At 51.7% G+C, this 11130-nt stretch overlaps 1 protein-coding gene across 3 annotated transcripts in view; it reads left to right on the top strand.

The window, feature by feature from the left end:
* The first annotated feature begins 35 nt into the window (after window positions 1–35).
* TOP1MT (topoisomerase (DNA) I, mitochondrial) overlaps window positions 36–11130 on the top strand; it is a 28708-nt gene continuing 17613 nt past the window's right edge. Inside the window, exons 1-6 of one of the 3 annotated variants that reach the window (XM_008573552.1) lie at window positions 36–106; window positions 1097–1195; window positions 1540–1639; window positions 2177–2244; window positions 4826–4892; window positions 5404–6434. In XM_008573552.1, coding sequence (XP_008571774.1) covers window positions 1131–1195; window positions 1540–1639; window positions 2177–2244; window positions 4826–4892; window positions 5404–6434 — 1331 coding nt within the window. In that variant the 5' untranslated portion in view covers window positions 36–106; window positions 1097–1130. Of the gene's footprint in view, window positions 107–1096; window positions 1196–1539; window positions 1640–2173; window positions 2245–4825; window positions 4893–5403; window positions 6435–11130 lie in introns of all 3 variants that reach the window. The other 2 variants (XM_008573551.1, XM_008573553.1) reach the window with 2 other exon arrangements.

Below are 11130 nucleotides of genomic sequence, written 5' to 3'. Positions count from 1 at the left end.
CCGGCTCCCGCGGGCACCGACGCCGTCGGAAGTGGCGGCTAGCTGGCTGGGCGTTGGTGCTGTGGCTTTGCGCGGTCTGGAGGGCCCTGGAGGAGCTGCAGAGGAGGTGGGACCCGGCCTGAGCGCGGGGCGGGAGGGGCGCGGGCGTGCCCTTGGTGGTTCTCTTCCCCTTTGCGACCCTGGTCACGCTCTGGGTGACGACAGTCCCTTGCTGTCGCCCGCGACTCCCCGGCTCGCCCCTCCCCTGGGTAGCCCCGTTTCCTCCGTGTTCCTCTCCCCACAGTGCTCCCTTCCCGGGGTGTCCCCCTCTCCCCACGACCTTCACGGCCTGCGGGGCCTTCTGACCAGCAGCGACACTCCGGCTGTCCTGGAGTGGGACCTGGAACAGCCCCTGCAGCTGGAAAGCCTGCTCCGTCCTGTCGCAGGGGTCGCTCTGGGCACACTCGCCCCTGGGCCTTTCCTCCTGCGCTCGGGGCTTCCTGCCTGGACTTGAAACCTCCATTTCTGCTAACCGTAGGGACTGGTTGTGTGCATCGTGGAGCTGGTGTCGTCCTGTGCCCTCTCCGTTTGTGACCTTCTGATCTGCCTCCCTCCTCTGTCATTGCTAGCAGCCACCTTGTAACACCTCCAGTTTACAGCTATTTTTCTCTTAAAGCCATAAGTATTCAGCTAAAACCAGCACACAGGCTATTTTCAGTGGACTCTGTCTGCATTCAGAATGATTAGTTGTGATATTTGAAAATGTGAACATGATGACATAAAAACTCTGGAAAATGCTCAGGGCAGGTTAACTGAAACTCTTCCTAGAAATGCTAATTATGTGGTGACGGAATTAAGAACAAATACCATCTATTGATTGTCAGAAACAGTGGACACTTCATGAACAGAGTGCCTTTGCTGGTCTCTTGGATGTGGGTTGATATTAGTTGTTGCTGTGTTTCCAATGTAGACTCAGCCTGACTGTCAGCCACAGGCAGGACAGGCCATAGAATGTCCCTCCCTGCCACATGGGTCCAGGCTCACCTCCTTTAGAACTGCCCTGCTGCTCCCCCTGAGGGCCTCCCTAATGGGTCCTGGCCTGTGTGTTTTCTCACAGCTGGGGATACCCGGTCACAAATAAAGAAGAGGCAATGGGAGATGCTCAGGGGCATGATTTCAAGCAGTTCTCAGTGAAGGATAAGGCTGCCCTTGTGAGGTAACAGAATACTTTTGGGAGGAAGTGGCCTTTGCTTGTTTGTGAATTATGGTTTTTGTTACTGGGGGTGCTTTGCCTGCGGACTCAGCTTTTGCAACAATCTGGTCTAATATGACCTCCCCACTACACCAGCAGAGAACAGGGATAGCCCCGCCGGCCTGTGTAACACAGACGCGGCACGGAGCCTCTGGGCTGGGAGTCTGGTATCAGGGGAGGAGAGGGAGGGAAGGGATGTTGTCACCTTCCTGGGCAGTGTACGTTTCTTCCTGTCAAAGACATCATCTTGATGTTGGCTTTGCAGTTTTTCCGTTTGGAGTCACATTGACATGTTTCTTTGATTAAAGGAAGGGAAAGAATACCGAGAGGACGAAGCTGGAAAATTCAAAGAAGCAGAAAGTGAAGGAGCCAAACCAAGAGAATCAGGGAAGATGTGGGGAAGAACAGGTCTGAAGCTTCTGTTTACCGTCTGTTTCATTCTTAAACTCACAGTCTTCCATATGTTGTGTTCTTCATTTTTTTTACTCATGAACCTTTTTGATGAGTATGAAAAACCTTTTTTAGCATTTTATTTTGATAAGTTGAGAAATGTGTACTTTGCATTCACATGCAGTGCCTTTATTTCAGATTTCAGAAGGATCTCCTCTCCCTCCCGCCTGCTGCTGCCCTGTTGTGCCCGGAATTTGAAAGGAGCTGGGTGTGGGGAGGGGATCCCGCAGTCCTGCTCTGTCCAGGAGGGCTGTCTTTTGCCACTTGGAATCCTTTGATGAGGCTGCTGTGAGCTGAGTTTTAGTATCGTGAGCAGCCACAGGCTGAGGCCAGCCTCATGTCTCCTCGTGTCCTAAGCATCATGTTTCATCTTCTTAGTGGCCATGGACAGGACATGTTGGTGGTGGCCTTACTGTTTTGACAGAACTTCTGACTGTTTATGTGACATGGAAATGCTTTCAGTATAACTCTCTGTTATCTTGTGACTTGTAGCAGAGCTTGAAAGAAGAAAGTAAATTCTCTGTTTCGAGAGAAAATCCAGGACAGGATGATCCTGTTAACAGGTGCGGTTTGTTCTTTCTACCCCTTTCCTTTGCAGAGTGAGGTGAGGTGAGGTGTGGCTGGTGAGGGGGAGTCGGAGCGAGGGGCTGGGAGCAGGAGCACCTTTTGTCCCTACAGTCTGGCCTTTGTGGTGGCGTTTGGACCTGCACTCCTGTGTTTATTCCAGTCTTTGCTTTCACTTGAGCAGAAGACTGCATAGGACTGTGGGACGGGTGGGTAATGTGAGCTGCCGTCTGAGTGTGAGGAAACCCAGCTCCTGCGTGCACAGAGCCCAGCTGTGACACTAACGGCCTGAGGGGACTGGCGGCTCTCTTACGTGCCATGGGCGCTTTTTGTTTTTGTTTTAAATAAATGACCTTGTCAGAAATAATGGTGAACTTCTCAACAGTCAGTCTAATCACGTTTTTTTCAAAGAGTAGAACCAAAAGCAGTGGCAAAGGCGTCAGGCATGCAAGTGTTGCTGACCTTTCTTTACCTCTCCGCTCTGTTTTCTTGTATCAGATGTTAGTGTAAAGAGCTCCCTTTGTCCAGCAGAACAAGGAAGAAAACCTGATGCGAAAAACCACGTTAGGTTTTGCTTTTGAAAAGTGCAGTGCCGCAAATGAATCCACGGCTCGACGGCAGGATTTGTGTCAGTTCATGGCAAATAGATTTTAAGTTAGAATCGGTTGGTTTGAGCTAACCATGGGGTTTTTGTAGATGTCTTTTATCAGGGTGAGGAAGTTTCCTTCAGTTCTTAGCTGTTGAGTGTTACCTGTAAGTTGCTTAAAATACAGGGGCTTCCTGTGGGGCTGTGTGAGAAGAGGTTGATCATGAGCAGATAACTTTCAAATTGGAGTCACAGGTTTATGGGAGTTCATTACACTGTCCTCTCTGCTTTTGTATGTGTCTGAAGTTCTCCCTAATCAAATGTCAAACAGCAGAGGTTCCTGGGCCCCACCTGATGATTTCAGCTGGGTAGCTGTGGGTGAGGCCGGGCACTGAGATTCTGCATCCTGGAGAATTCCTTGGTGGTCTGCAGCCCAGGACTCCACTGTCTGGCCCAGTTCACCAGTGTTCTGTGTGTGTGCATGCGTGTGTGTGTGTGTGTGTGTTTGTGTACATGGAAGTCAGCTTTTATTCAGGAATACTGTGACCTGGGGAGAGATGTTGGGCTAACCCACCTCTCTGGTAAACCTGAAGGAGAATGGCTGGACTAAAGCCGTCTCCAAGCCTCGGATTTACTGAGAGGTTTTAAATAAGAGATTGAAGGAATGGAACCCAGGAAGTGAAAAGCAGAAGGGAGGAGGATGTGAGCTGTGGGGGCTCCCTGCAAGGAGCCGGGTGCAAGGTCTGGTTCCATCTGGTCTCTGTTCCCATCTTGACGTTATCTTAGGGTCTTTATTGATGTCGTTTTGGCTTCTCAGGGTCTGGATAGTACTTGTCTCATGGCAAGTTTGCAACTCTAGGCTGACTGGAAAACAAAGTTTCAGAGGCTGGAAGTCCACAGAACACATCTGGCAAAGGTTTTCTTTGGTGGTGACTTCAGTGACAGCAGGGTATCACATTGCACAAGTGGTGGAACAGAGTCACCAGTGTTCTGTGTGTTCCGTGCTGGCGGCTGAAACAGCCCTAAGTGCTAGTGCACAGGTCTGAGGGTCACGTGGCAGGATTCTCAGCTCAAGGCCTTACAGGCCAGAATCCAGGGGTGTTGGTGGGGGCAGTGTATGTCGAGGCACCAGGCTCTTGGCGTTGTCAACAGTCCCTGCCCCTGTGGGGTTGAGCGCTGTTCTCTGGCCGGGGGCTGCTCCCTGCTCCCTTCCACATGGCCCTCGTCCTCAGAGCGCCCTGCGTGGGGTTTCCCCTGGCAGGGCCTGCCCCAGCTGCTGGGCCCCAGCAAGCCCGGGTGGTGCCCCATGCCATTCCTGTCTAGGCCGATTATGTCCCTCTCTCTATTCAGTGTGGGGTTTGCTTCTGAATATATTCTTTCAGATTTACTACTTCTTTAAAAGTTACTTTTAGGGCCGACCCCATGGCTTACCCGGGAGAGTGTGGCGCTGGGAGTGCAGCGACACTTCCGCCGCGGGTTCAGATCCTATATAGGACTGGCCGGTGCGCTCACTGGCTGAGCGCAGTGCGGGTGACACCAAGCCAAGGGTTGCGATCCCCTTACTGGTCACGAAAAAGACAAAAAAAGAAAAACAGTTACTTTTGAAGGACTGTTCTTCTAAACTGATGATTTCCAAGCTGTCATAGTGTTGAAGGGGACAGAGATGGCCCTGGTGAGTGACAAGGGGCTGCCCTTTGCTGTCCTCTCTGCCCGTAGCCCAGGAGGCTTCTGTGGAGTGGGAGGCGTGTGAGAGACATGTCCTGGCTTCTGGACTTGATGGACACCTCACCAGCTGGCTGAGGCTTAGTCACATCCCTGCTGGGAGATTTGCCATCGTATTTACCAAGCATGTTTTTTAGAAAGGAGGAAAAAGGCCGTTAAGAAGATGGGAGGTTTCTGTGAAAATAGTTCGAATCTTTTCTCCTGTTTTTAAAATGGTAGGCTCTCTAAACGAGCAGCAGATTTGGATATTTGTGTGTAAATTTGTGTTCTAGATCTGCACAGATTCCCAAGCCAGTGAAGACTGATAACCACAGGAAGCTGCCCAAGAAGAAAGGCCAGGTGAGCGCCACAGACGGAGCACGTGGGAGACTCGGTTCTGATGAGCAACTTCATCGGGGCTAATGCTGGGCAGATGCTTTTTCTTGCAAATATAAGAAGACAATGCATCAACTTCGTGTTTGATTTTCTAGTAGGATTTTATTGTGAATTAAGTTGTGGCACCTGGACTGGAAGTGGCATTGGGGTAGCCCTCTGTCCCCAGTCTTTCCCGTTTGTGCCCGGGTATGCTGGATGCCACTGCGTGGACCAGTGTGGCCTGCACCTGCCCCCGACCTGGGAGTAGCCCCACGCCCATCCGCTTGTTATTGCTCCACAGGGGCCAAGGCCAATAAGCTGTTTTCGGAAGCTTGGTAGGGGCCACTTATCAGACCCACGCGACCACAGCTTGTGTGCCCCTCTGTGGCGCATCTGTTGTGTGGAGCTTCTCTCCTGTTTTCAGGTCCCTGGGGTGGGCACTGCCCATGGCTCATGTGTGACCCCACTTATGGTGTGTTCTCTCTGTCTGGACAAGGTCGCGAGGCCACGTGGAGGTCCTGCAGACGAGCTGAAGATGGCCCTCAGCGGACCTGACGGCGTCTCCGGCCAGCCCTCCAAGACCCAGGAGAAGAGAGGGAAGGAGACGGTGCTGCAGGCAGTGCCTGGCAGGATGGCAGCCCCTGGAGGGGATGGCCGTGAGCTCAATGGCCAGGGTGAGAACCATGAGAAGAGCAAAAGCAAGCAGGAAAAAGGTAAAGGAGAAAACCTTGAAGAGAGAGGGCTTCTGGAGAAACCTGTCGGGATACACACAAAAGCCGCGAGGCCAGAGGAGGGCCGCGGGGACAGTAGGAGCACACAGGAGGACCTCAGCTGCAGGGAGCAGGAGCCGAAGGAGAGGGGACCCGGGGAGGAACGTGCTAGAAAGGAGGGGCAGTGTCACCATGAGAAAGGAACGCAGGATGGCAGAGAAGCCGTTCCAGGGGACGGCTCTGAGCAAGTCCCCGTGAGAAAGACGAAGCCCAGAGATGCCAGGAAGTGTGAAGAGCTGCTGGAAAGGAAGCAGCTTCAAGACGATGACAAGGAAGGAACAGATGTGTGGGCCGTGAAAATGAAGACAGACCATGACGAAAGATTAGCAGGTGGCACGAGGGTGAGCAAGGGGACCCGGAATGACCAGGCGTCTGGACCGGGCAGCGTGGTTTCCAGAAGAGGAAAGAAAAGGAGGGTACTCAGAGCTGCAGAGGAAGGAGCTGGAAAATCAAAGGAACGAAAATTAGAAGGTCAGGACCAGAAGGACAAGCGGAGCAGAGAGAGAGAGGCGCAGCGCAGGAGTGAGCTCAGCGAGGGGGCCGCGGAGTGGCAGGTGCAGGGCCAGGCGCCGGCGGGGACCCAGCACACATCCAGGGAAGAGAGCCATCAGCGTGGCGTGAAGCGGGCCAGAGGCAGAGAGGACGTGGAGAAGGAGGAGGAGCCAGTCGGAGCTGGGGTGTCCAGTGGGAACGAGAAGAAAGTCGACCAGGAGGGAGAGAGGGGGCAGCAGAAGACAGACGGCAGCCGGTGGAGATGGTAGGTCCTCCCGCCCCTCCTCTCCTGCAGCGGGTGCAGGGTGGGCTGGTGTCTAGCTGGGCTTGGGCCTTGCCTGCCCTGCTGGCTGTCAGTGTAGTGCCACATGCTCCTGGTTGGGGGCAGCTCTTGAGCTGTGGGTTTTCCAAGGCACCAGCTTGAGCTAGCATGGGTGACACCGTGGCTGTGTGCCTGGCTTGCTCTTGATTGGTTCTTTTTGAGGTGGGTACTGGTATCTTCATTTTTCAAATGAGGTGACTGAGGTACAGAGAAGTTAAGTAACTTGCCCAAGGTCACACAGCCACTAGGTAGAAGAGGAGGTGTTCGACTTGGGCCACACCATAATCGTAACTGTCACCCCTGTGCTGTCCCATGCACAGGCAGGAGCTCCACGGATGTCCCAGTGGAAATGCACTGCAGGTGTGAATACACACCCAGAATGAGAAAAGGTGTGAACCATTTCATTAGCTTATTACATTGATATGACAGTATTTTGGGTATATTGGTTGAAGTAAGTATACTCTTGAAATTAAATCACCTGTGTCCTTTGAAATGTGGCTCTGGACAGTCTCAAGTCCACTTGTGGCCCACGCCACATTTCTGCCGGGCACTGTTGCCACTCACCTATGAGTGATCTCTGCACAGCCTTGGAGCTGTAGGCTTCAGGTCAGCTCCCACATTCAGCAACTGTTTGATTCTGGGGCAGTTACTTACATTTTCTAAGCCTAGTTTCTCTTGTATGCAAAATGGAGATCCGCGTACTTGCTGTGAGGATTTGCTGTTGACTAAGAGCATGCGTGTGAAGCCTGGCTCCCCTTCCCTGTTGTGAACTCCATGCATACTGGCAGACAGTCCACTGAAACCTTCCCGGTCTGCATGACCAGACCTCCCCAAGCACGGCCCTGGTGTGCATAGCAGGGGGCTTATTGGCTTCTCCAAACCTTCTCCATCAACTGCAGCCAGCCTGGTGCCACATGATATCCTTGTAGGTTTGATTTGCATTTCCCCAGTGGCTGACAATGTTGAGCATCTATTTATGGGGTTATTGGCCATTTATGTGTGGTCTTTGGAGATCTGTCTGTTCAGATTCTTTGTCCACTTTTTAGTTGTGGTATTTGTTTTTTTATTGTTGAGTTGTAGGAGTTCTTTATACATTCTGGTACTAGACCCTTATCAGATATATGAGGGATCTTCAAAAAGTTCATGGAAAATGCGTATTATGAAAAAACTGGGCATGGATAGCAAGATTTTTTTTCGCCACGCTCTCCCAAGTGAGCTCACTGGCCAGCCCTGTTTTTATTTTTATCTTTTAATTCCATTTTTCCATGGACTTTTTGAAGTCCCCTTGTATGACTTGCAAACGTTTTCTCCCTGGGTTGTCTTCTTGCTTTCTTGATGATGTCCTTTGAAACATGCAAATTTTAACTTTGAGGAGTCCATTCTATCTATTTTATTTCTTGTTGCTTGTGCTTGTGCTTGTGGTGTTGTATTTTAAAAACCGTTATCTAATCTGGGGTCATGAAGATTTACACCTCTGTTTTTCTTCTAAGAGCTTTATAGTTCTAGCTCTTACATCTAGGTCTTTGATCCGTCTTGAGTTGCCTTTTGCATGTGACATGAGGAAGAGGTCTGACTTCATTCTCTGCATGTGGGTAGCCCAGCACCACTTGCTGAACACTCAGTCATTCGCTAGTGGGTGGCCTGACACCATTGTCGAAACCAGTTTCCCGGAGATATGTGGGTTTGTTTCTGGACTCTGATTCTACTTCATTAATCGGTTGATTTATCCTTATGACAGTGCCACACAGTTGTGATTACTGTAGCTTTGACGTTTTGAAATCAGGAAGTGTGAATTCTCCAACTTTGTTCTTTTTCAGGATTGTTTTGGCTATTCAGGGTCCCTTGTATTTCCATATGAATTTTAGGATCAGGTTGTCAATTTCTGCAAAAATGCAAAATGGGATTTTGGTGGGTGTATTAGTCTGTTTCTGTTGCTTATAACAAAATACACAGGGGCCAGCCCGTGGCTCACTCGGGAGAGTGCGGTGCTGACAACACCAAGGCCACGGGTTCGGATCCCATATAGGGATGGCCGGTTAGCTCAATGGGTGAGCGTGGTGCTGACAACAAAATACACAGAACTGGGTAGTTTGTAGAAAATGAAATTTATTGCTTACAGTTTTGGAGGCTGAGAAGTCCAAAGTACATGGAAACACGTTGGGTGAAGGCCTTGGTGGTGGCAATAGTGACCCAGGGATCTCACGTGGTAGAAAACGGTGGAGCAGAGAGAGAGAGAGCGCACTCTTGCACTCTCCTTAAGCCCTCAGAAGCACACCCATGACCACCATCAAACCATTCATCAGTGGTGGCAATAGTGACCCAGGGATCTCACGTGGTAGAAAACGGTGGAGCAGAGAGAGAGAGCGCGCACTCTTGCACTCTCCTTAAGCCCTCAGAAGCACACCCATGACCACCATCAAACCATTCATCATGGCATGATCCTCACAATCCAATCACTTCTTCAAGGCCCACCTTTATGATTACCATAATAGGATTTCCCACCCTCAAGTTCCAGTGGAGATTACGTTTGGGAGGGACGTTCAATCCAAGGCAGTGGGGGTTGCGTTGAATTTTTAGATGCATTTGGGGAGTGTTGCTGCCTTAACTGTGTGAAGTCTTCTGATACATGACTTTCCACTTGTTCATGTTGTCTCCAGCTTCCACAGTGTTTTAGTTTTCAGCATATAAGTCTTTCACCTTGGTTAAATGTATCACTCATTTTTTTTGTTTGTTTTTTTGCTATTGCAATTGGAGTTGTTTTCTTAATTTTCTTTTTGGTGATGTTTCTGTATTGATCTTGTACCCTGCAGCTTTGCTGAATTCATTTCTTAGCTCTAATAGTTTTTTTGTGGATTCTTTGTGATTTTCTATACACAAGACTATGTCATCTGCCGGCAGAGATGCTTTCCCTCCTTTCCAACCTGGATGCCTGTTACTGCATCTGCCTTCTGATCTGTCCTTTGAAGCCCCGGTCAGAGCCTCTGGTATGAGGATCGCGTAGTGGTGGTGAGAGGGGACATCCTCACTTTGGTCCTGATTGCAGGATGTGAGCTCATTTGCATATGAACTTAGCTGTGGGGTTTTCCTTGAAGTCTTTTATCAGGTTGAGGAAGTTCCCTTCTATTCCTGGTTTGTTGGGTGGCTTTTGTTTTGCTCTTTATCAGGAAAGGGTGTTGGGTTTTGTCAGTGCTTTTTCTGCATCTACTGAGAGATTTTAGGGTTTTTGTTCTGCCACATTGCCTTTTACAAAACTTGAGGAATCTGAATTGGAAAACACCTTGGCCTCAGGCTGTGCTGAAGGAACAGTACCTGTGTTAGGATTTACTTCTTGGTTTGTAGAAACGATTGTAAGAAATAACACAGGCAACCTTTCCACCACACCTGGAAGGAGGCGGCTGTTAAGAGTGCCAGCTGCTGCCATCCCAGTGTGTCCATCGTGATCAGCTGTGTCACTCATTCTGAGATGACAGGTCCCCACAAGGCCTGCCTGGGTCCTGGATCCTGGACTGCAGTGCATCTCTGTTCACGCTTCCAGCCACTAGCGGTCACTGGAAACTGAACATGCTGCTGGCCCCGGGAGGGGCTGCTGAGGGTGGCCAGGCCCCTTTCCCGCCTGTCTCCACTGTGTTCTTACCAAATGGTCACAGCAAAAGCAAGGACAAATGTGAAATCATCTTCCCCGAGTCCTGACATCCCCATTTATAGTCGAAGACCAAGGCTGTGCACCTGCAAGAGATGGAGCTGGTACAGACTGCTGCTGGCTCAGAGCCTGCGGCCAGTGCTGGCCTAGAGGTTTTGCTGCTTGGCCTTGCTGCTCAGGGAGGACGCTGGGATTCTGCCCTGGCCTGGGCCAGCATCGTCATCCCAGGGACTGTGAGTGCGGGGAAGGAGGCTTCTCTTTGCGTGGGGGTCTTTGGTCTTCTTCCGGTGAGGGGCTGGTCAGCTGTGATTATTTTTCAGGACTTATGGTGACGGTTATCCAGTCACCTCCTCGGAGGTGCTGTGTTGAGCCGGGTGGCAGGTGTTTCTGTTGTTACTGTCCTCCTGGAAGTGCTGGGATTTGATATGTATTGCTACTCAGGTAGCTTGACTTGCTGTATGATGAGGTAAGGCCCCTCTGCCCCCGCCCGGCAACCTGAGGTCCTCTTCTCCGATGTGCGTGGGGAGCAGGTACTCAGGAAGGACCTGCTGGGTGCCCCGCCCTCGGGAGGCTCTGGGGGAGAGCAGTGCAATGGTGAGCACCTCCTGTGTGCAGGCCCAGGGCAGGGGCCCCTTAGGCTGCGCGTGTGACCTGCGGGGCATCCTGGAGGGCAGTCCAGGGCCCAAGGGTTGCGGGACTGTATATGGCGGCCTTCTCCAGCCTGAGGGCCGCTGGACCAAGAGTGCAGGGAAACCGGCGGTCGACCGGGAGGACCTGGAAGACACCCTGGGCCGTGGTCGTGAGCAGAGCCGCGGGGCAGGGGGCCGCCGAGCCCACCCACTGCAGCGCTGGGGACAGACAACTGGCGCCGGACCCAGCCCCGGGCTCTGCGCTTGGAGGCCGTGCGCGCTTCCGGGGGCGGGGCCACGGCGGGGGCGGGGCCAGTGATGGCAGGGCCGGCGCGGGGTGGAGTCATGACGTGGGCGGGGCAGGGCCCGG

Source organism: Galeopterus variegatus, unplaced genomic scaffold, assembly GCF_000696425.1.
Source record: "Galeopterus variegatus unplaced genomic scaffold, G_variegatus-3.0.2 Scaffold932, whole genome shotgun sequence".
Classification (NCBI taxonomy): domain Eukaryota; kingdom Metazoa; phylum Chordata; class Mammalia; order Dermoptera; family Cynocephalidae; genus Galeopterus; species Galeopterus variegatus.
This window is presented reverse-complemented; position numbering and strand designations above follow the sequence as displayed.